Consider the following 25,264-nt stretch of genomic DNA (forward strand, 5'->3'; position numbering starts at 1 on the left):
CGTCACTGGCAATGTGCCAGTCATTGGCTACGTAACCTTCGAAGGTACAGTGCCTGCTGGCGGACTGGTCTCACTCGCCAACTGTAACTGTAACTGCAATAGCCGCTAAATTATTGAAATAAAGTTAACAACACAATTCCAAACATTTTATTTAAACAAGGTTCACTATAAGTTAATATTTTTAATATTAAAACAACTAAAGAAGTATAAACGATGTAAGGACACCACCAAGAAACCTTGGGATATTTTTCGCCGAGTAGTTTTATAATGTACAAAATATTGTCATGTATAAGGTTTCGTGAAAAACATAAGCTATCCCAATCAGTCAGACGTACAGCCAACGCAAGATGAACTTAGTACCTAAATAAAACGTCACGTTTTACAACAGAAACTTTATTACAACAGACATTTCACAATTTGCTATTAAAAAGTTTTTTTCGATTTATTTTTCTCTTTGTTAGTTTCCCTGAGCACGGATAAGTGTTATAAAAAACAAAGAATAATTTAAATTAATAATGGTGCTAATTCCTGTAAAAACCATCTAATTTTGTTTTAAGTTATATATGTCATTTTCTTATCCGCCGAAAAGGAAAGGGACGGGTAATCGACAAGCATAAACACACGTCAATTTTTAGCACAAATCTAAAGCAACAGTCTAAAAATCTTACACTGGCCAATAACCCGACAGAATTATGGTGACAGCACACGTCAAACGGTTTGCATACCAGCGAGATACCTTTTCGACTCGCCCAGGTTATCCATTCATTTACTCATTCTTCCTAAAATTAAGAGTGGTCAATCATCCGTCCCTTTCCTTTTCGGTGGATAATAAAATAAGAGGTATAACTTAAAGTAAAATTAGGAGGTGTCTGCAGGAATCGGGGCCATTGCCTTAAGTCACACTAAGAATAAATAAAATAAATTACTAAGAACACATTACGCCATCCGGTTAGTTAATAGTTACCGATGCAATAACCAATGCTATCCGCAAGGATATTGTTGCGTTTACGAGTAATGAATGTGATTGTACAAAGCCACGGTTTTTTGACAATCGGAATATAGCCCTTACAAATAAAGATCACAGTACAGTAATCATAAGGTATTTTTTTTCTACGAATGATAGCAATCGGCGCGTAATTGTCGTCTGTTATCAATCTTTTATCGAACAGTATATGACCCATACAAATAACTAACAAAGTACAGTATTAAGGTTAATTTTTCTTTAAAGCATAAATCTAGACACGACTGACGAAAGATTGGTAGATGTAACCGGGCCCTAGGGCAACGCTAATAATCGTTAGTTCAGCACTAAATAAAAGTGTCAGACAGTGTATTGTCAGTTCGATTGATTGAAAAGCAAGCGCTTTTATAGAATTATACACGTTAAGCCGTTGGTCCCGGTTACTACTTACTGATATAAGTTAGTAGTCGTTACATGAGCCATATCAGGTGCCTTTGGCTGCTCAATAGTAACCCTGACACAAGGGTTGATGGGGTTGGTAATCTCACAAACCACACGATAGAAGAAGACAGAATCATACAGCTATTATGCAGGTATTTTTTACACGTTAACAGTCCCACAACTATAACTAACGGACGCAGATCCAGCAGATGGTAGCTGGCCATTGACTTCAACTGTTCCATAAAATGGTAACTTACCAGCTACTTGTAACTGCCCTCCCACTTCTAAATCAGCAGCTAGGATTTGTATGCCAAACGCTTGGTTGCTACCGTTTGCCAACAGTAATGCTTGGTTGCCAGAACCATTTGGGAAAGATGCTTGCTTGCCACACGACGTCACTGCATTACCGTAATTCCTCAAGTTGCCTGAACTAGCCAAGCTATTGGCTAGGTTGCTTCCGTACAGGTTGTTGGCAATTCCATTTGCTAAGCCAATTTTTCCACTGTTAATTGCGGCTCCGTTTATAAGTGACTGTAGATTTACGGATTGGAAATTGGCTAGATTTCCATTGGTGTTTAAGCAATTGGCGGGAATATTTCTATTGGCTAAGTTGCCATTGGCAATATTGGTGCTTGCGCCAATATTAGCTAAGACTGGCGTGCCAATGCCATTTCTTGATATGCCATAAGATAAGATTTGTGATGAGACTCCCTGGAAAAAGTGTTAAATAAGTACATATTTATACGTAATTAAATGGAGTTAACAGCCTCCGTGGTCTAGTGGTTAGAGCGTTAGGCTTAGGCGTTAGGCGTTAGGGGACATTGTCGAAATCACTTTGTGAGACTGTCCTTTGTTTGGTAAGGACTTTTCAGGCTTGAATCACCTGATTGTCCGAAAAAGTAAGATGATTCCGTGCTTCGGAGGGCACGTTAAGCCGTTGGTCCTGGCTAAGCCGTAAAAACACCTCCACCAACCCGCAGTGGAGCAGCGTGGTGGAGTATGCTCCATACCCCCTCCGGTTGATTGAGGGGAGGCCTGTGCCCAGCAGTGGGACATATATAGGCAGTTTATGTAAGTGGAGTAAAGACAAAAACATCATCATACGTGAAGAGTTAATACTTATTTCACGATGAAAATAAAGAAGTAAATAAAATTGCATATCATCATCGTCATCATTTCCCTAGCGTCATCCCCTTTTTTACAAGATCCGCTTACCTAACCTGAAGATTTGACAGGTCCGGTTCTTTACAGAAGCGACTGCCTGTGTAACCTTCCAACCCGCGAAGGGAAAACCAGCCCAATACAGATTAGGTCACATACCTCCGAAAATGCATTTCTCGGGAATGTGGGCTTCCTCACGATGTTTTCCTTCGCCGCTGAGCACGTGATAATCATTTATGATCCAAAAATGAATTCGAAAACAAATTTGACTATCATTGGTTAGGCCTGTGCGATGCCAAGGCTTCTAGTAAAGAAAAAATCTTACTCTATTTCGATTGCGTTGAAAATTTCGCAATAAAAAAGTACCTTTAAAAGTTTTTAAGTATAATTACCTGTAAAATGGCAACACTAATAAAGCCAACTACTCGAATACAGTACATCGTCATAATAAAAACGAATATACACTGTTACAAAATTACATTCATACATTTCTTTTATACATTAATTTCTTATTTTATCAATCATTGAATCTTCGATAATAAAGATGTACGTGACCATCTTAATTTATCATTATTTGAGCAAGAATATGCATGTGAAAATGTTGCATAACTTCATCTTATATTATCTTACGATAATCTTTTCTGGTGAAGGTGTAGCCAAACCATGAAATTTCATGAAAAATTCCAAAAAATCTAATCGAATCCTTTTTTATGACGTGACTTATTGTAGATTTGCCGCAGATGGCATTAAATACTTGGCCGGGCAAATGGAGAGCGCTGAAGGCTCTCACCCGGTACAACGTTTAAGACAACAGGCCTGAGGGTGCCCAGTTGGGCCCGAACCTTGGCTCAGGGCGTCAATTGAGAGGAATAATATTTGAAAAAGAAATCTTCTACCATGCCGGCGGGGTCGGTATCGGGGACTAATCGAATCGAATCTCCATAGAATCACGTCGGGATCACCAGTTTGGCGGCGAGGATGTGCTGCCGCCAAAGGATGTTTTTCAGGGTACCGAAAAGAGCATAGTACTCCGCTAGTCACAAGTTGGTAGAGTGACTAGGGATCGACGATCCAACGGTGTCATGTTGGACCACGCTGCTCCACTGCGGATTGACGGAGGATAATAAAAAAAAAAACAAGTTATTTATTTTATATTTCATTTATTAGTCAGTAATTAGATTCTTATTTCCTTTTAAATTTTCATGCAGGGGTGTGATTCTTCAAGACAATGGCGTTGTTTATACATTGTTTTGGGAGTCTCATATCCCCATTTAAACGCGGTAAGAACCCGTTATTATGTGTTTTAATGGCGTTGTTGATATACTGTACTTAGAACGTCAGTCCAGGGGGTTCAAAAGACCACATTGAAGCAACTTGTCCAAAAAGTCAATATTGCTATTTGAGATGTATTGACATTGCGCACTTACTTTTTAAATGCGCAAATGTCAAGTTGCTTTTTAGACGAATTGCATCGATGTGGCATTTTTAACACACCCTGCATATTGAAGCAATTCATCTAAAAAGCAATATTACTATTCGATACGCATACTATAAAAGTAAGTCCAATAGCAAAAAAAAAAAAAAAGCAATAGCTTTTTCAGATCAATTGCGAATCAGTCCTTATGAGAATAAAGGGGAAAATCCAGCCCTAAGACAAGACAAGACATACTATTTAGTGTTGGTTATTGTGGTAGACAAAGTACCTACATATAGGTATAGCTTGTAATTTCTATTAAATAAAGACAACCATTGTGACGTGGTGCGCGGAGCAGGCAACGAGACAAACTTTTGCGGGTTTACCGATGTCTATATTCCAGTGGTGTCAAATGTAAAAGTGCTGGAAAGAGTTGAAGAAAAGAGAACCATATTGAAGACTATAGAGAACCGGAGAGGAAATATGATTGGCCACCTGATACGACACGATTCATTTATAACAAACATTATAGAAGGAAAAATTTAAGGGAAGAGAGGAAGGGGTAGACCTAGGATAACATTTATGAAACAAATAAAAGAGAAGGTGCAGGTCGTGTCGTATCGGGAGGTGAAGGTTTTGGCGGGAAGAAGAGAGGAATGGCGGTTACTCCACCGTCAAGAGCGCAGCTCTTAAATAGAGAGAGAGAGAGAGAGAGATATTCCAGTGTTTGTAACATTGGTTTTATAAGAAAAAAAGAAGAAACAGTCAGTTGGTAGGACGTGATAATTTCTAAAACTGAGTAGTTATAGTCACTTGTCCGTGGGCAGGCACTTTGCCGCGTACTTCAATTGACGGTACCACTGCTATATTCTGGTCTTTCGTCACAATTGAGCTCACAGGAACTTCAGGTGATTGAAGGCACCTAAAACATCAAAAATATCTTCATTCAGTAAGTAACATACACACGCTTTCAATCGTCAATTTTTACATAACGAACGTCACATCCGCCTAAAACTACTTCAGCTCATAACCTGTATAGCCGGGGAAAAGCTGCAAGAAAGCTGCGACTACTAATATTATACACTTTGAAACCATATCACATTAACATAAGTCTCATTAAATGTCAAATATGATAGTGCGACAGGATTCTAAGTAAGTAAGTAATAAGTAAGTAATATATTTATTTCCTCTACAAATAACATTGTTCTTATACTAGTTTACAATCATTTTATAACATGAACATTAATAATATTTGTAGAGGCTGGAGCCTAAACTAGGGTACCCTGTGTTTATAGGTCTCCAGGCCTCCACCTCCAGGAATACGGTCATTAATAATGTTATAAATAGAGCAATACAAAGAAAGTAAATAATAAAAAAAAAAACGTAAGAAATATGAGAAAAGTAATTTAAAAATACTGTTACAAAAAGGTTGTGTGTGTGTGTGTGTGTGTGTGTGTGTGTGTGTGTGTGTGTGTGTGTGTGTGTGTGTGTGTGTGTGTGTGTGTATTCTAAAGTGGGTACCTATGATATTGCTCACGACTGTACTGTACACCGAAGGGCTAGGCTTCGGGGACACAGAAGTGTGTTTCCTTTGCCAATTTAATACTTACATTGCCCCACATTCGTCAAAAGCAGCAGAGATGGTGACTTGTCCCGTCACTGGTGCTACCACACTGTCCTCTGGACCTGATCCATCACAACATGGTGGTTCTGAAACTTCTGAAGATAGCGCAGGGAAGTTGCTGTAATCAAAGACAACTACTGATATCGTGTGGGTTGTGGGATGACCAACCTCAGCAACCAATGTCATGGTTACTATTGAGCCGCCAAAGGCCCCTGACCCATGTAACGACTACGTAATTACAACAGTAAATAGTAATCCGGACTAACAGCCTAACATAACATAACAAATACTTTATTTAAAACACAGGAAATACCGAACACATAACAAAAAAAAATAATAATGAGAAATGCCATGCCATGACGGAAGGCAAGAGAGAAACCACTGCCCTATTTTTCCCTAAAAAAGTAGCATGGAGAATGCTACGCCGACAAGAGCGTGGCTCTTAAATTATTGATGATTTGAATTTGAATTAACCTTAAAAAAAGATTTAGGTTAATAATGTCACTTACATTACTCCATCACCATACGTGGCAGTAACGGTGAATTGACCTGATACAGGAGTCACCGCACTAATTGGTACATTTCCATCACATCCATTATCATCATTTCCATCACCACATGCAGTAACTGAGACCAGGTCATCAATGATGTCCACAGGACATACGTCTTGGAGATTACTGGAAAAATAAAATTTATTTTTATTAGTTTCTTTTGGGGCGGAAGGCAATAGGGCAACCACTGACCTATTTTTCCCTAAAAAAGTAGCATGGAGAATGCTACACTGGCAAGAGCGTGGCTCTTAAATTAATGATGATATATTTTTTTAATAATATATCGGGCGAGAACCATAGAGGAACGCAGACCTCCAGAGCGAGAACTTATAAAAATACCACGTCGCAAAAGTATAGAAATTAAAATAATTTTAAAAACAAACATAAAAATCACTCAATCATCCATTGTATATTAACTCACAATCATGAACTGAATCATCCCCCTCAGTATTCGGTATGAAGTCACTAACAACCTGTATACAGAATGAAATGAAATGAATAAAAAAAAATGAAAATAACATGAAAATAAAAATGAAAATAACATGAAAATAAAAATGAAAATAACATGAAAAATTGCGACGAAAAATTCCACTTGATATTAACTCAGAATCATGGTCTGAATCATCCCCCTGAGTATTCGTTACGATGTCACTAACACCCTGTAGATATTCATAGGTTAGATTCGTAGATACTTACAAACAGCCACCAGTGAAGGTTCTAGCGATAGTGACTTCTCCTTTGACAGGAATGACTTGCTGAACTGGCACCAAACATTCCCCAGAGACTCCCTGAGCTGGAACCGCCAGAGGGACGACTTCAGGGTAATAAGTTATCGGTGTATAGGTCCGTGGGTAATACGGGTACACGGGATAATAATATGGAACGTAGTCTGAGAAGTAGTGGAAAGAAAACAAAAATCTTTTATTTTCGTAATTTACATTATAATTTCTTCTCCTATCGTCTAGGTTGTGAGGTGAATTCCCAACCTCATCAAGCCTGGTGTCAGGGTTATTATTGAGCCGCCAAAAGCCCCTGACATGGCTCATGTAACGACCGGGACCAACGGCTTAACGTGCCTTCCGAAGCATGGATCATCTTACTTTTTGGACAATCAGGTGATCAGCCTGTAATTTCCTAACCAAACTAGGGATCACAAAGTGATTTTTGTGATATGTCCCCACCGGGATTCGAACCCGGGACCTCCGGATCGTATGCCCAACGCTCAACTACTGGACCACGGAGGCTGTACATTATAATGATGTTTTGTGAAGACGTGGTAGCCCAGTTCAGATCAATGCTCCAAACATGAATTCGAAAACAAATTCGACAATCATTGGTTTAGGCCTGTGCTGCGTTCGAACCAACGACCTCAAAGTGAGAGGCCAGCATTCTACCAACCGGCCTACCACGGTGCCCTTAATGATGCAAATTAATAAAAAAAAAACTTACATTCATATTCCAAGGCGCGAGAGGTTCTTTCATATTCATCATCATAATCTCCTTTATCATTTAACATTTCTGGACGCAAATCATGAGAAGAACCATCTGTGCCCGTTTCGAGACATTTTTCCTGTCCATTTTCTCCCGTATCGAGACTTTCATCCTGGTCTATTAGTCCTTCGAGACTTTTGCCCACATTCTCGACACCAATGTTCAGGATTTCGTCAATTTCTGTAGTAATGCCACCAAGAGCCTCTGTTAAATCGGTTTTAGCTTCACTAATCCAATCGAATACAGGAGGTAAATAGTCATTTAGCTTTTCTTTCTGCTGTAAAACGTGTATTAAAAAAAATAAGTGAGTAACGTTGTTGATTCCAGTTAGTACCATCTAATTTTAAGTCACACCTGTCATTTTCTTATCCATCGAAAAGGTAAGGGTCAAAATCGACAGGCAAAAAAATTATGGAACGCACGGTAATTTTATCGATACTGACGATAGATAAATAAAATACTTTATTGAGCACAATGGACACAAAATACAGAGATAAGGACAACATATACAGAAAAGCACAACAGGCGGCCTTATTGCTCATGCAGCAATTTGATATAATTATGTCGTTTTGTCGATTGGTGCTAATATAATATGAACCCAAATAAGTCATGTCGTTTTTTAAAATTTGTTGCATCGATCGATAATTTTATCACGTCGCGCATGTTAGCCCTACAGGACTCATCATCATCATCATCAGCCCATTAACGTGCCCACTGCTGGGGCACGGGCCTTCCCTATGGATGGATAGGGAGATCGGGCGTTAAACCACCACGCAGGCCCAATGCGGATTGGTGGTTATTAACGACTGCTAATGCAGCCGGGACCAACGGCTTAACGTGCCTTCCGAAGCACGGAGGAGTTCGAGATGAAAACTTTTTTTTTGTGGTCACCCATCCTATGACCGGCCTTTGCGAAAGTTGCTTAACTTCAACAATCGCAGACCGAGCGCGTTTACCGCTGCGCCAGCGAGCTCCTACAGGACTAGTGATTGCAAAATTTTACATTCAAAAGAGAATGGGCAAGTCAAAGTAGTAGAACATTAAACGAAGGAAAATGTTAACAGCACCATCTGTTTCATTTAATGAAACAATTTAAGAGCCACGCTCTAGTCCGTGCAGCATTTTCTATGCTACTTTTTTAGGGAGAAAATAGGAGTTTTTTTCTGTACCTTTACTAAAAAAAAATCGTCTTTTTTCTCACCTGATCAAGATATTCGTATTCCTTATTTAAAAGAGACAAATAGTCATCATAGTCTGGCGAGGATCCCTCCGATTCTGACAATTTGAGGTTTGGATCCCCTTCCGCTCCATTGACAAGAGATTGCTAAAAGAAAATAATAATTTAACAAATATTTGCATATAAAAAAAACAAACATAAACCTAAACAAAAAATATATAAGAAAAATCTAAAATAAAATTGTTAAAACGGATCGTAGTCGATAGATTCAGAACATCACTAATTTTAACATTTTTTTTCTCTATTCGGAAGCATTAAAAAAAATGTAAGTAAAAAACTTATTTAAATTTTTATAAAAGTTAAATAAAAATACTTAATTATACCGTTAATTAAGATATTTTGAGTTTTATCAATGAGACCCCAGGACCGATTTTCGGACCTGACACAGTTAATGAGATCAGTCATCGACCTCACAACACGCGATACAAGAAAAATAAAGTTTTTTTTTAATTCTTACCCAACACAGCAAGACAGGTGCGCACGCGTAAAAAAGCAACATTGTTATGATAAAAAAAATATATAAATTCAAATATTGTTTCAAAATCAAACGTGACCTATATTCAAAATTATTATCATATTATTTTTATATTTTTTTAAAGAAACAAAGTAAAATTATTTTTAAGTATTTTATTTTTTTGGTTTATCACACGTATTTTGCGGCACTTAACTGACATTAATAGAGGGCGCTGGGGTGCTCCATTACATAGATTCTTAATTTATAACAACAAAATTTTAAGCTCACGAATATAACCCAATTGGGGTAGTCAGAGGTACATCCATCGCAAGATGAACTAAGTGGCCACACCTCACCGACCTTTCTGTTAGACCAACGTGATAGGTGGTGAGCCGTATCGCCGTCTATAATGGTCGAGTCAACTGTGTTAGTGAAAACAATAACTCATTGCTGCCAGTATTTCTCCACAGTGTGCATTACCCCAACAAGAAAGTATCTCCTAGAGTTATATGAGTAAAACGTATAGTTGGTGCCTTAAAAACGTATCGGTGGTGTAGACAGTGACAATAACGTAGTTTAATATCGTGTTTAGTTTGTATTACTTGTGGTCAAAGAGTGTTGAAAATTATGAATTAACTTTTTTTATGTTTTTGGCAAAATTCAATATATATCTTTTTCGTATTTTTCACGTAATATAAAAGTATAAATATATTTTTCGTAAATTTTCCGTATATTTTGGCAAATATTTTTTTCCTGTGTTTTCGTCTCTATAAAGTTATCCTTATTGTCTTAAGGATTATATTACATAAGACTTAAATACGTTAATCCTATTATTGTTCCTTGAAGAAAAAAAAGGAGTGACTATGTAGCGAAAAAATATCTGTGTTGTGATTGTGTTGTCTGTTAAGATCGATAATAATCTAGCGAAAATAATAATACTTGCTTTGGCAGGACAATAATACAGAAACAACTTCAATAAAATACCTGTAATACGTATAGACAGTAACAATGAACTTTTTATCTATGTTGTTGTGAAATTAATTACAATTTAGACATTCTTTTTTATTAAAATCAATAATTACAATTTAATTTAAAAACTTTAAATATATGCTACAAAAAGTTGGATTTAGTTTTAATGCCATTGCCATGTTAGTGACTTTAATTTAAAAACAAATAAGGCGGGAATTGGACGACAAAATGGACGTGAATTGGAGTTTTCCCCTCCACACGGGACTCCGGTCTCCGAATCTGACGAACTCCACAGTCAATCTTCAACAGAACTTCGAAATAGACTTAGAAGACACGAATTGGATATTAACTTCTTCGTTCATCATCTTTACTATGCAAACTGGTGAGTTATGTTATCATTTGATTCATATCATTCAAGAACTGTGGCAATTAAGAATCGGCAATTTAGTGCTTATACAAGATACACCAACAGCTTATAAATAAAACATTAAATACTTAAAATAAAAGTCACCTCATAGAGGTTGGTGCGACGAACTTTGGACTGACTGATAACTGTGGACTGTAAACTGCTGACTGAGGACTAATGACTGTGAACTGATGACTGTGGACTGATGACTGTGGCCTGATGACTGTGAAATGTAAACTAATAACTGTGGACTGCTGACTGAAGATTTAATGACTGTGAACTGATGACTGTGGACTGATGACTGTGAAATGTGAACTGATGACTGTGGACTGATAACTGTGTACTGACGACTGTGGACTGATGACTGTGGACCGATGACTGTTGACTGATGACTGCGTACTGATGACTGTGGACTGATGACTGTGAAATGTGAACTGATGACTGTGGACCGATAAATGATTTCCGATGACATATGATTAATGACCGACGACCGATGACTGATAACTGGACTGAGGACTGATGACTGTGCCTGATATCTGTTGACTGTTGTCTGTAGACTGACGATTAGATTGGATTTTGTGGATTGATAACTGTGGAACTATTGACAGGCCGTTGCTTTAGAATAAATAGTCATTTATTTACTTTCTTTCGTGGGCAGTTTTCAATTTTGGTGGTTCCACTTCATTTTAAACTCTTATATTTCTAGATATAATCAAGATATTATTTAGCCTTCTGCAGTTTCTGATAGTTCTAACTATCCTTTTCAATATCGGAACTTAATTTTTCACGAAAACATAATATGAATCTTCGCCACCAAAATTGAGAAAAAACTACACTTGTTGATACCACACTCATCTCTAAAAAATCATAGCAACCTTGTAAAACACGTAAGTTTTATCTGGTTTCCCTATATCCGTCGTTAAACTCGTGAAATCTGTTTCTCTCTCTTTATTTAAGAGCTGCGCTCTTGTCGGTGGAGTAATCGCCACTTCTCTCTTCTTCCCGCCAAATCCTTCACCTCCTGATACGACACGACCTGCATCTTCTCTTTTATTTGTTTCATAAATGTTCTCCTACCCCTTTCTCTCTTCCCTTCAATTTTTCCTTCTATGATGTTTGTTGTAAATGAATCGTGTCGTATCAGGTGGCCAATTATATTTCCTCTCCGGTTCTCTATAGTCTTCAATATCTATAGAAATCTGTTTATGGCCCATAAATACATAAATACATCACGTGAAACAGCTAAACGATAATTTGTACTTAAACAAAATGTAAGTAAACGTGACAGTAATAATAATCAAATTAAATTCATTGTCAATTTGTAAAATTGTAACTTAGTAGTAAGTAGTTTTCGTTTTTAAACAGTTTTTGTGTTTTTATTATGGTTATTCTGTCGGCGATAAAGATTACAATACTATGCTAGCTATATTTCTGTGTGTGGAATTTTCCGTCGCAAAGTATGGAACGGAAAATAATAAAAAAAAAAAAAACAAAAATTTACTTTTAAGTAAGTACCATTGTGACGGAAAATTCCACTTGACATCAACTAAGTAAGAAGGCCTGAATCTTCCCTCAAAGTTTTCGTTACGATGTCACTAACACGCTGTATATACGATAATGGGGTGAGCAGAGCTGCAAGTGACTTTGGGTCCTCGCGGAAGCACTTTTTTCTCACGTACTTAATTACTTTTTTTTAGGTTTCGGCATGTTGGAGTCTGGTTGTGTCTCCGTAAAGAATGAAGCAAACATTATGATGAAGAATCTGGCGGATATTTCTCTTGGTGGTAAGCAGCGATGTACCGTTTTCGGGAATGTACTCACTTTGGGAATGTTCTTAGCAGTAAAAAGGCGCGAAAGTTATGTTAAAAGAGCTCTATTACCTAACCTTTAGGCAGATAAGACCCTGAGTACAAATAAAAACAATTTGAAAAAGAAAAGCAGCCAGCTGTGTCCTTATTAAAGCGTTTTTACAACGGAAACATTCCCATTTTGGGAATATCAGCAGGGTAAGGCCAGGCGCGCACTACGAGTTTTTCCCCGCGCGGCAGAAAAGAGCAGCGGCATATTGTCGCACTGTTCTGACAGAGGACAGCAGTAACTGTCAGGACATTCAGAATAAAAGCACCATTTAATGCTACTTCCTCCGCAGGCCTCACTTACTGGATCTTCGGTTACGGCATGTCTTTCGGTCAGGGCCCCCTGACCAACTCGTTCGTGGGCACGGGGGACTTCCTTGTGGACCCGCCAGTGGGGGACGCCCTAATGGGCCCTGTGTTCGCGTCTTTCCTGTTCCAGCTGTCCTTTGCCACTACTGCTACTACCATCGTTAGCGGCGCTATGGCTGAGAGGTGAGTTTTTGTCACAAATGTATCAGATATCAACCGGAGGGGGTATGGAGCATACTCCACCACGCTGCTCCAATGCGGGTTGTTTTTACGGCTAAAAAACACGGCCTCCGAAACACGGAATCATCTTACTTTTTCAGACAATCAGGTGTTTCAAGCCTGAAAAGTCCTTACCAAACAAAGGACAATCTCACAGTGATTTCGACAATGTCCCCATCGGGAATCGAACCCGGATCTCCAGATCGTGAGCCTAACGCTCTAACCACTACCACGGAGGCTGTTAACATAACTGGAGATCTAAAACGGCCAAATTGAAGCAATGTATTAGGTATAACACAACTAGCGGGTCTAAATGGGCCACATTAAAGCAATGTAGTATGTATTACATAGCAGGGAGTCTTAATGGGCCACATTGAAGCAATGTATTAGGTAGATATAAAATGTCAGACAATTTAATCTAAATGTTGTCTAAACCAACCGGCAATTATCCCTGTATGCACTATGGAAGAGCACCCAAAGACGATCCCCGGTTCGTGTAGGACTATTGCAGATTATGGGAACAAAGGGAACTGGGTTATTGGGTTGGGGGTTAGTGGACCGGGATACTGGGGCTATAGGGGACTATGGCGCCTGCTCGACCAATTTTAATAACAAAGATATAATGACCAAGCCGTGACTCGCCACTCACTGGATGGGCCGTCTATCTAGCCGACGCGACTGGACGGCAAGGCAACAACATGGTTGTAAGCAGCTCAGGGTGTCGAGAGGTGTACACCGCTTGTTAATAGACCTGGGTGTCCCACTGCAGGGCAAAGGCCTCTCTTCCCTTCTTCCACTCCTCCCTGTCCCCATCTTGTTCGTGCCACCGTTTCAAAAAGCGGTCTAGCTTGTCGCGCTATCTAAAGATTTTTAATAAGATTCCCATTGACCTTCAGAGTTTGCCTTTCAACTGTTTTAAGACAGTAGTTAAACAGAAACTTTACAAAAAAGGTTATTATAAAGTTAGTAATTATTTAGAAGATATGAATGCATGGGATTAACTGTCTGAGAACTGATATTAGGCAGCTAAATTACTCAATTGTATAAAAATATTTTATGATTTTTATTTTTTTAAAGAACGTCTAGGGCCCTGTGCCGAGGTTTTTCTTGCAGCTTCTTTTCCCCGGCTATACAGGTTGTGAGAAGCTGCAGTACTTTTAGGCGGATGAGACGTTCGTTATGTAAAAATTGACGATTCAAAGTGTAACTATGTTACCTACTGAATAAAGATATTTTTGAATTTGAATTTGGAGTCAGGAATATTATGTTATTTTTCTTTTGTTTGTTACAGGACCAACTTTAAAGCATACTGTCTTTTCTCGTTCCTCAACACCATAGTGTATTGTGTGCCAGCGGGGTGGGTGTGGGGGGAGCATGGGTTCCTCAATAAACTGGGGGCGGTAGACATCGCTGGATCCGGCCCTGTGCACCTTATTGGTACGCACCTAAAATTGATATAGAGAGAAAGAGAGAGAAAATGTTTATTCAACATTCTGCAATTAATGCAATTAATGCTTGCTTTACAAGTCAGTCGATTACATGAGATTACTAAATCTTTTAAGTGGCAATGTATACGTTTTTACAATAAGATTCCCATTGACATTCATAATTTGCCTTTCAACTGTTTTAAGACAGTAGTTAAACAAAAACTTTACAAAAAAGGTTATTATAAAGTTAGTGATTATTTAGAAGATATGAATGCATGGGATTAACTGTCTGAGAACTGATATTAGGCAGCTAAATTACTCAATTGTATACCAATATTTTATGTTTATTTTTATTTTTTTAAAGATCGTCTAGGGCCCTGTGCCGAGGTTTTTCTTGCAGCTTCTTTTCCCCGGCTATACAGGTTGTGAGAAGCTGCAGTAGTTTTAGGCGGATGAGACGTTCGTTATGTAAAACTGACGATTCAAAGTGTAACTATGTTACCTACTGAATTAATTTCTTTCCAATGCTCATAACTTGTTTCCATATACCTATTGTCGTATTTTTCATGATGCAACTATTTATATAGACAAAATACTAGGTACTTAAAAATTTGTGCGCCGCAAGGCAAATATGAGCTACGGTGGAAGCTGATGAATATGTTGTGGACTGTATAACTAAATGAAACGAAGGAATAACAAATACTTAGCTTTGAGAGATATTTTAATATATTTTCACCAGTCACCAAAAAAGCAAACGACAAGAAGAAAACAAAACCAACATACAATACGTCAAAAAAGAATAAATATAAAAAACATAAAAAATATTATAAAACTTGCGAAGAGTTCGCAACAGCAAACTCTTCGCAATGTGAATACTGTCATCTGTATTGATATCACTACTCTGACTCCTAATTTTTAGTTGTTTAATTTTTTTGTTGTTGGTAATCCGCCGCACAACCCAAACGATAGAAGAAGAAGATGACAAAGCACTAAAAGATTATGAACAAACAGGAGGAGCGTCAGCCTTCGCATCAGCCCTCATGCTGGGCCCACGGCTGGGGCGCTATGCCCACGGCACTGGTCCACTACCGCTGGGCAATCCAGTCAATGCCGTCATGGGGACCTTCGTGCTCTGGTGGGGGTGGCTGGCCTTCAACTCTGGAAGCACTTATGGGGTAAGTTACATAAGCTCAGGATATTACAGTACGATGGTAGGGCTGGCAGAGGAAGACCGAGAAGGACTTACGATGACCAAATTGGAGATGTCCTTAGAAAAGGTTTAATACGATCTACTCTGAACCGGCGTGCGTGAAGCGATTGATGAATGTGGAGGAAGCAAGAGAAGTGTGTCAGGATCGAAGCAAATGAAATTCTATTGTCTCTGCTTACCCCGGTGGGAAATAGGCGTGAGTTTATGTATGTATTACAGTACGTGTTAGTAACTTGAGCTATGCAGACGACATGGTGCTGCTGAGCGCATCGGTATGTATGCGGCTTAAGGACTCTGCTTCTTCTTCTTCTATCGTGTGGGTTGTGAAGTGAATTACCAACCTCATCCACCCTGGATTATTATTGAGCCACCGAAAATTTCGGGATCTCGCGGGATTGATGTTTCCAATCGCGCGGGATCTCGAATTTACGATTTCGAGTCGAGATTGCATTCCACCTCCGACCTCAAAGACAATGTAGTCATGGAGCGAGAACCTTGTCTTTTTGCAAACATCCAGTTAGAACATGCATGCATGAATATTAGATGAATATGCATAAAAGAAATGCATGAAATATGTGCATTGAATTATAAAATAATTTGCCACTGACTGGAAATAGGTTCAACATTAACTTAACCGAAATGGCTTACGAATTAGTGTTACTGGTATGTAAATCATTATTATATATTACGTATATTTTACCACCTTTTTGTATTTTTATGTGTTCTCGCAAATAAACATACATACATACATACATAAACTCACGCCCGTAATCCCTAATGCAAATAAACTGATTTGATTAAGATAAGATAAGATATTTATTGCATTCCTGATGTTTTACAGAGGTCTTAAAAGTATAGGAAAGTACAAACAAGAACCCTTAACAGCACCACAACAACAACTTAAAATTTGATTTGATATATATGTCGCCAACTTACTATAAGCATAGAATAAGGAATCTCAACTCAATACTCAATTCAAATTCAAAGTATCTTTATTCAATAGGTAACATATACATAGTTACACTTTGAATTGTCATTTTTTACAATGCATGCGGTAAATTGACGCCATTTTGTGTAACGAGTTTAATTTCAAAATGTCCGCCGTTTAACGGAATGACAACGCTAATGCACAGTAATTTGCTACTAATAGGTTGATGTAAATAGAAATCTAGTTAAACTGATTGCCTTGTTTGTCTGAGTCCTTGGCAACCTTGAACAAGACCGTTGGATTTGCATAAATAATGGAGTAAGAAAAACTTAGAAGCCAATAAAGAGGGGCTTTCCAGTTTTTGTATTTTAAACATATATTATGCGGTATATCTATCTATGGAGTAATGGCGATTACTCCACCGACAAGAGCGCAGTTCTTAAACAAAGAGAGAGAGAGAGAGAGAGCGGTATATCAACAATAAATCACGTCAAAAAAAGTTAAAATACTTTGACACATTTCGGATGTAATTTAGGTATGTTTATACAGGGTGTTAGTGACACCGGAACGACAATGTTGAGTGTAATTCATACCATTATTCTGAGTTGATATCAAATGGAATTTTCCGCATAAGTATGGAACTGGAAATAATTTAAAAAACACAAACAATTTCATGAATTTTCCGACAGGAAATTCCACTTGAAATCAACTCAGAATCGTGAGCTGAATCATCCCCCTCAGTATTCGCTACACCGAATACACCATAGCGAGGTATATTATAATGGTAGCATAAGTATTATGTATTAAATAATTAGGTAACAATATTTAAAAAATCAAAATCCCTAGCCACAGGTATCCTTAAAAGTAAGTATTCTTAATCTATGTATATGCTTAATGTTTCTTTTAATAAGTAATCTTATATATGTCACCGTAAAATTGTAAATAACGTTAGATTATAATCTATCTCGCGAGATTGTGAACTGTCGAATAATTATGAATCGTATCATATTGCTTACAATTTAACGTATTATTTTTCGGTAGATTATAATTTATCGAAGTGAAACCGTCAAATTGTGATACGAAACGCACCTCGCGTGCTATACCATAGAGTTACAAAACTATTAGAGTGAGCATAATGTTAATTTGGGATTGTCTTAAAATGCATAAATGTTTTTGTCATAATTTTAATTATCATAATCCTTTTTGCATAACGTTTTTAGCATAATAGTTTTACTTTCCCATAATAACATCTAGGAATACTGGTTTGTTAGGTATAACTTATTTTTGGGATTAATAAATAGATATCCATAATTCTTTTTTAGAATAATAGTGTTTTGTCATAATTTTTACAAGGCATAACAGTAGGTTAGGGTGCGGCGGGGGTGGCCCTTGGGCCACCCCTATGCCGCCAGCATGTTTATCTTACACACGAAAAGTATACTGAATGATACGTTTCAGATTTTACATTCTTCTTAAAGGTCAGTGGAGCTAAATGGCAGTACGCGGCCCGGGCGGCCGTGATGACGATGATGGGGTCCTTCGGTGGCGGCTGCTTCGGACTGATCTTCACGCTCATCAAGAATAAAGGGCGGGCAGACGTCATGGAGCTCATCAACAGCATTCTAGGAGCGCTTGTGTCTATCACTGGTAAGTTTTTTTTTTATTCATATAGTTTTTTGGAAGCCATAGTAGCCCAGTTGGTAGAAAGCTTGCCTCTCACTTTGAGGTCGCAGTTTCGAATCCATCAGAGGCCTAAAACGACTGTCGAATTTGTTTTCGAATTCATGTGATCATAAGCGATTATCACGTGCTCAGCGGTGAAGGAAAAAAGCCGATCCTTGGGAGGAGCACGTGAAATATCTCGGCGTATTCTTAGATAGACGTCTAAAACTCAAGCCAATGACATAAACGTCACCTAAAAATACCGAAATATTCAGCTAAGACCGAATCGAGTGGAGGAATAGTCGAGTGTAGGAAGAGTCGAGTGGAGGAAGAGTCGAGTGGAGGAAGAGTCGAGTGGATGAAGATTCGAGTGGAGGAAGAGTCGAGTGGAGGAATAGTCGAGTGTAGGAAGAGTCGTGTGGAGGAAGAGTCGATTGGAGGAATAGTCGAGTGTAGGAAGAGTCGGGTGGAGGAAGAGTCGAGTGGAGGAAGAGTCGGGTGGAGGAAGAGTCGAGTGAAGGAAGAGTCGTGTGGAGGGAGAGTCGGATGGAGGAAGAGTCGAGTGGAGGAAGAGTCGGGTGGAGGAAGAGTCGAGTGGAGGAATAGTCGAATGGAGGAAGAGTCGAGTGGAGGAAGAGTCGAATGGAGGAAAAGTCGAGTGAACATCTGAGAATACGAGTGTTAGTCTTTGTTTTGTAATAACACTGATAAATTTCAGCTGGTTGTTTCCTCTACCGAGCTTGGGAAGCGCTGGTCATAGGACTGATCGGAGCTGGGATAGCGTCGGTGACTTCGCCCCTCTTCGACAGACTTCGCGTAGACGACCCCGTCGGCGCCTCCGCTGTGCACGGCGCTTGTGGACTTTGGGGTAAGAACGGGGAGAATTGGTATAAATTGGTTTGTAATAATGTAATCAAGAGCGGAAAATAAAAGCTGTGTTTCGTAGTCACTTCATCGTGGTAATCTTATTTCTTGGCGTCAGCAATAAACGATTTTTTTGGTTACTACGTTACATATCTTTGACATTGACATCGTAAGCGAACTAACTGGCGTTAATGGCGCTTGTGTGACAAGGATGTTCAAGAAATGCCAGCACTCGCGGCTTCTCCACCGCTCCGCGCGCTCTGCGGATTCTATCGAGCGCTTTGGCCAATAGCCGTACGTTGTCTATCTATGTAGATAGCATACACTGCGTCTATTGGTCGAAGCCCTTGATATATTCGTGCCGCGCGCGGAGCTATGATAAGATAATGACAGCTATAACTTAGAACTAAATTAGGTGTCTGCTGAAATCTGGGCAAATACTTACTTATATCAATTTCTTTACATTTAAGGAGTGATCGCAGTAGGCCTGTTTGCTGATAACCCTGTACCGATGGACACCACTAATGGGCGATCTGGTCTTTTCAAAGGTTTGTTTGGAGTTTCACCAAAATACATACTTGCTTACATTAATTTTATTATTCCCTTTTTCACAAGGTCCGCTAACCAAACCTGAAGATTTGACAGGTCCGATTTTTTACAGAAGCGACTGCCTGTCTGACCTTCCAACCCGCGAAGGGAAAGGCAGGCCAAATTAGATTAGGTCACATACCTCAATTTCTCGGGAATGTGGGTTTGCTCACTATGTTTTCCTTCACCGCTGACCACGTGATAGTCATTTATGACCCAAATATGAATTCGAAAATCACAGGGGTTCGAACCTGCGACCTCAATGTGAGAGTCAAGCGTTCTACCAGCTGGGCTACCACGGCTGACATTACAAGTTATTAGTTTCATCACTACGAGGCACGCTCTTGTCGGTGTAGCATTCTCCATGCTACTTTTTAGGGAAAAATAGGGTAGTGGTTTCCCTCTTGCCTTCCCACAGTACTCTGTCTGACGCGAGTGGGATGGCAGAGTAGTCTATTACAAAGCCGTACTAGGTCTCCTGTCCTATGAATAGTACTGACAGTTACTGCTGCCCTCTGCCAGGTAACAGGTTACAGTCCCTGTGACTTGCCCCTTCCGTCCTGCATTGCCGTACCGATGGCGTTGAGGTCTTCACCCGTATCCCTGGGCAAGTCACGTTATACACCGTAGGTCCACATCATATACTTACGCTTACGGTTATTTCCCACCGAGGCAAGCAGAGACTTTATAACATCATCACCAGCCTATTAACGTCCCCACTGCTGGGGCACGGGCCTTCCCTATGGATGGATAGGGAGATCGGGCCTTAAACCACCACGCGGGCCCAGTGCGGATTGGTGGTTATTAACGACTGCTAATGCAGCCGGGACCAACGGCTTAACGTGCCTTCCGAAGCACGGAGGAGCTCGAGATGAAAACTTTTTTTTTGTGGTCACCCATCCTATGACCGGCCTTTGCGAAAGTTGCTTAACTTCAACAATAGCAGGCCGAGCGCGTTTACCGCTGCGCCATCGAGCTCCTCAACTTTATAACAAAATTATCGAAATATGTTCAGTAGTTTCTGCATGAAAGAGTAGTGAATAGCCTCGCAAACTTTCGCAATAGACCTTTATCCGGAACACACAGCTTTTTATGAACCCGCGACAAAAACTAGTAGGTAAATGGTTACTTCTTTTTTTTAATTGATCAATCTGAATCACGGTTGATTAATCTTGTGTATCGGAACAAATTATCTATCTTTTTTACGTACTTAACGACGTGGAAGAATGCTTAACTCCCACTGTGAGGTCGCAGGTTTTAATCCCAGCACGTGCTTAAACCAATGAATTTCGAATTTGTTTTCGAATTCGTGTTTGGGTCATATCACGTGCTCAGCAGTGAAGGAAAACATCGTAAGGAAACCCACATTTCTTAAAATGCGTTTCGGAGGTATGTGACCTAATCTGTATTGGGCTGGTTTTCCCTTCGCGGGTTGGAAGGTCAGACAGGCAGTCGCTTCTGTAAAAAACCGGACCTGTCAAATCTTCATGTTAGGTAAGCGGACCCTGTGAAATACGGGATAGGAAATGCTAGAGGTTTTTTATTATTTTTTAATTTATATCAGGCGGTGGCTGGTACCTCCTGGGCGTGCAGAGTCTGACGGCAGTATGTCTGATGTCGTGGGGAGTGGTCGTGACTATGTCGCTCCTGTGGGCCATAGACAAGGTGTTGCCAATCAGGATGGACCCTTACGAGGAGCTGCTGGGGGCTGATCTGTGTGAACACCGGATTAGGCATGGCCAGGTAAGACCAGTACCACAGCCCGGGTTCATACAACTTACCTACATACATACATAAACAGCCTTCCCACTTCTGGGCACAGGCCTCCCCTCAATCAACCGGAGGGAGTATAGAGCATATTCCACCACGCTGCTCCAATGGGAGTTGGTGGAGGTGTTTTTACGGCTAATAGCCGGCACCAACGGCTTAACGTGCCCTCCGAAGCACGGAATCATCTTACTTTTTCGGACAAACAGGTGATTCAAGCCTGAAAAATCCTTACCAAACAAAGGACAGCCTCACAAAGTGATTTCAACAATGTCCCCCATCGGGAATCGAACCCGGACTTCCAGATCGTGAGCCTAACGCTCTAACCACTAGACCACGGAGGCTGTTATCTATTACTGTACCTGTAAATCTATTTAAAATTAAATCTATTTACAGGTGGGGGTATCGCGAGCGGTGTCTGCACTAAGGCCGTACCATCGCTCCAACAGCATAGAGGAGGTCGGAGGTATCGGCGTCAATACGGGACATAGTCATGTCATAGATAAAATTTATGAGGTAAAAATATATATTTTTTTACTTACTTTTTACGTGACTTACTGTAGATTTGCGGACACCAGGACACTACATACAATGTCTCGTTCTTATACCAGCGGGCCTAGCACCGTAAGCACGCGACTCTTTCTCGCCGCGACAGAGATCGTCTGTCTCTTTCTGTGCAGTACTGTGTGAGAGTGACGGGTGACGTATGTCGACGCGAGAAAGAGTCGCGCGCTTGCAGTGCTAAGCCCGCAGGTACTATTTAACAGAGCGACACGTTCAATAGGTAAAATAATTGATTATATTTCAATAACATTTTACAATCGTCTCAATGCGCGGTAAGAATTAAATCTGTCAAAATACCTAAGTTAGTGTTGTGACGTTTGTGAGCATAGTGATGACAGTCGATCGATTATTTTCTATCGAACAATACCATGCTATGTGTGAGTGTCACAGGCAGTGTCCCCTACTCCTCAGCGGCTTACAGCCATTTAGACTAAAGTAAAACACAGAGGGGGTGAGGTAAATCGAACTCGGCGCCCAGTACGAATTGGAGCGGGGTGGATCGTACCGTTCTATGCGTAGTATTATTTTTCAATCTATGCTAACATGCCATCTGTCTTATGACCATGCCAGATAACAATTATATACTTACTCAGTCTTAAGCCAGTAGAAATTAGGTAAAAAGCCAAAAAAAGCAGCGTGGTAGAGAATGCTCTATACCCCTTCCGGTTGATTGAGGGGTGGCCTATGTTCAGCAGAGGGATGTACCTACTTAGGTTATGTTATGTAATTATGTTTTACCTCTTACAGGCTCACAAGAAGAAACAAGAAAACAAATCCAATTTACCAATGAATATGTTTAAAAACAAAGCATTTGAAGAGAAAGAAGTGGACTCGTCAAGTTTTAGAAACAATGGATTTTTGAACAAACGCCCTGGCAACCCAGAGAACGAACTTCACGCGACCATAGACTCGATTTCACAAGAAATGAACAAAAATGGCGGGAACAAAACGTCAAAAATTAAAGTTATACCAGATATTAAAGGGAAAAAGTTGAAAGAACTATCTGTTACTGAATTAGAAGAGGTTAATGATATTATTGCTCACGAAGACAGGTTCAGGCATAGATTTAATGAAAGTGATTACGAAAATGATATAGCTCGGAGCGGGGTAAGATGGATTGACTAGTCGATAGCGTTGTACCGGTGTTGATTCCAGTAAAAACATCCAATATTATTTTAAATTATACCTGTCATTTTCTTATCCGCCGCAAAGGAAAGGGACGGGGAAGCGACAGGCATAAAAATATGGAATACACTTTTATGGAATAGCCATCTCACTGAAATGCATCCCGTTTGACACGTGCTGACAACTTAATTCCGACTGTTTAATTTTGTGGTTTTTTAAATTTCTGCGTGTGTTCCGTAAATTTTGTCAGTCGTTCACCCGTCCCGTTCCTTTTCGGCGGATAAGAAAAAGACAGGTATAACTTAAAATAAAATTAGATGGTGTGTGTATTGGTACTGGAATCAGCACCGAACTACTACGCGGCGCGCGATTAAGAACTACACGAGGGGCATATCTATTATAACGCCTTGATTTGACGGTGCCATATTTTATCGGCAACAGTGCATCTGCTTGATGGAATCATGTCAGAGATAGGTATTCATGATTTTCGCACTTTTTGATGATAATTAGTATTAGTGTTTTATTTTAGTGTCACTTTAATAAGAGATTTTCCAGGCTACGTTCTCCAAAAAAATATAGATGGCGCTGTCCAGATTTAACGTGATGGATACCTAATTTCTCATTGTTCAGATACATAATTAGTCAAAACTATTATATTTCTTTTATTATTATAATGCTGCCATTACAAATAAAAATAATTGTTGCTTGATATTTCGATCAGATTATGTATAGAATTATATTGCTAGGTAGCAACATAATTCTTAATTCTATAGCTTTTGCCCGCGACGTCGTCCGCGTAGCGTGTTATAAAAGAGAGATCTTTGTGTGTGTGGGAGTGCATATCAAATTTCAAGCATCTAACTTATGTAGTTTAGATTTTTTCATACAATTTTTTCCCAATAACTCCCATTTTTCAAAATACAGCCATAACTAAACTTTATATTTACTAAGGTATGCATGCATGCTAGATTTAAAACATCTGTCTTACGCGGTTTCGATTTGTTTTTTCCCGCTAACTCCCGTTTCCGTGGGAATTTTGCAATATCCTGTTGCAACTAAGCTTTAAGTTAATTAAGGCATGCCAAATTTCAAGCGTCTAACTTAAGCGGTTTAGATTTTTCATACAAAAGGATTTTCCCGCTAATTCCCGTTCCCGTGGGAATTCCTTTCTTAGTGCACCTCTACGGTACCTAAGCTACGTCCCTTCCAAATTTCAAGTGCCTACGTTTAGCCGTTTAGGCTGTGCGTTGATATGTCAGTCAGTCAGTTTCTCCTTTTATATATTTAGATTATCATTCTGCAATATTTGTTTCTTTTGTTTTTTTTATTGCTTCTCTTTATTTTGATCAGAATAATAATGGGCGGAAGGTGGAGATGCATGGGTGTACTAACAAGAGTCATCATTTATACTTACCCAAAAACAAAGATAAAAGATGCATAATAATATGTCTGTTTTCCATGAAATTAGAAGGTTAAACGAAGGCAACTCTTACAGCCAGGCTATGCCATTTGCTGAGCTGCAGCTGTTTCGGTTTTATAATTCTATTGTTAATTACTAACCACCACTTAACAATATGTAATTATGTATTTGTTGCCGAATAAATGTTTTCACATTCAAATTCAAAAATATCTTTATTCATTAGGTAACATAGTTACACTTTGAATCGTCAATTTTTACATAACGAACGTCTCATCCGCCTAAAACTACTGCAGCTTCTCACAACCTGTATAGCCGGGGAAAAGAAGCTGCAAGAAAAACCTCGGCACAGGGCCCTAGACGTTCTTTAAAAAAATAAAATTTTATTTCTTTCTTTTTTACAGCGCCATCTATATATTTTTTTTTTTTTGAACATAGCCTGGAAAGTCCCTCATATAATTAAACTATTGTGATAAACAGTATTATAGTATTTTAGTCTCACTTCAATTATTGTAAGAATCATGGTACAACAAAACCAGCTATGCTCAATCCTATGAAACGCTGCCATTGCTAGCCGTTCGATGATTTGGCGGCAAAGGTGTGCTGCCGCCAAAGGATG

General features: G+C 39.3%; 2 protein-coding genes across 5 annotated transcripts; one reads left to right on the forward strand and one right to left on the reverse strand.

Annotated features, from left to right (window-relative positions):
* Nucleotides 1-3,738: 3,738 nt before the first annotated feature.
* Nucleotides 3,739-9,430, reverse strand: LOC126378461 (uncharacterized). Of its 2 annotated transcripts, none has more exons than XM_050026839.1 (7): nt 9,338-9,430; nt 8,845-8,967; nt 7,602-7,920; nt 6,849-7,041; nt 6,111-6,278; nt 5,588-5,719; nt 3,739-4,899 (listed from the first exon to the last, which is right to left on the reverse strand). In XM_050026839.1, the coding sequence occupies exons 1-7, from the start codon at nt 9,377-9,379 to the stop codon at nt 4,767-4,769; spliced, it is 1,110 nt and encodes a 369-aa protein (XP_049882796.1). In that variant the 5' UTR covers nt 9,380-9,430; the 3' UTR covers nt 3,739-4,766. The 2 variants fall into 2 exon arrangements, with proteins under 2 accessions (XP_049882796.1, XP_049882798.1); XM_050026841.1 differs by having other exon boundaries at nt 6,849-6,945; nt 9,338-9,429.
* Nucleotides 9,431-9,853: 423 nt separating this feature from the next.
* On the forward strand, nt 9,854-23,386 carry LOC126378388 (putative ammonium transporter 2). Of its 3 annotated transcripts, none has more exons than XM_050026709.1 (11): nt 9,854-10,685; nt 12,407-12,493; nt 12,859-13,057; nt 14,385-14,530; nt 15,490-15,695; nt 18,137-18,305; nt 19,039-19,188; nt 19,655-19,732; nt 21,337-21,515; nt 21,936-22,055; nt 22,851-23,386. In XM_050026709.1, the coding sequence occupies exons 1-11, from the start codon at nt 10,532-10,534 to the stop codon at nt 23,226-23,228; spliced, it is 1,866 nt and encodes a 621-aa protein (XP_049882666.1). In that variant the 5' UTR covers nt 9,854-10,531; the 3' UTR covers nt 23,229-23,386. The 3 variants fall into 3 exon arrangements, with proteins under 3 accessions (XP_049882666.1, XP_049882667.1, XP_049882668.1); XM_050026710.1 differs by having other exon boundaries at nt 9,856-10,685; nt 15,532-15,695; XM_050026711.1 differs by lacking the exon at nt 9,854-10,685 and adding an exon at nt 12,175-12,331.
* Nucleotides 23,387-25,264: the final 1,878 nt, after the last annotated feature.

This window comes from Pectinophora gossypiella, chromosome 26 (genome assembly GCF_024362695.1).
Source record: "Pectinophora gossypiella chromosome 26, ilPecGoss1.1, whole genome shotgun sequence".
Taxonomy (NCBI): Eukaryota; Metazoa; Arthropoda; class Insecta; order Lepidoptera; family Gelechiidae; genus Pectinophora; species Pectinophora gossypiella.

Coding starts and splice junctions, on each gene's coding strand:
- LOC126378461 (XM_050026839.1), bottom strand. CDS start 9,379: ATGTTGCTTTTTTACGCGTGCGCACCTGTCTTGCTGTGTTGG. Junction 8,968..9,337: donor CACCTGTCTTGCTGTGTTGG/GTAAGAATTAAA, acceptor ATTTTCTTTTAG/CAATCTCTTGTCAATGGAGC. Junction 7,042..7,601: donor TCGCGCCTTGGAATATGAAT/GTAAGTTTTTTT, acceptor ACTACTTCTCAG/ACTACGTTCCATATTATTAT.
- LOC126378388 (XM_050026709.1), top strand. CDS start 10,532: ATGGACGTGAATTGGAGTTTTCCCCTCCACACGGGACTCCGGTCTCCG. Junction 18,306..19,038: donor AGCGCTTGTGTCTATCACTG/GTAAGTTTTTTT, acceptor GATAAATTTCAG/CTGGTTGTTTCCTCTACCGA. Junction 19,733..21,336: donor GCGATCTGGTCTTTTCAAAG/GTTTGTTTGGAG, acceptor AATTTATATCAG/GCGGTGGCTGGTACCTCCTG.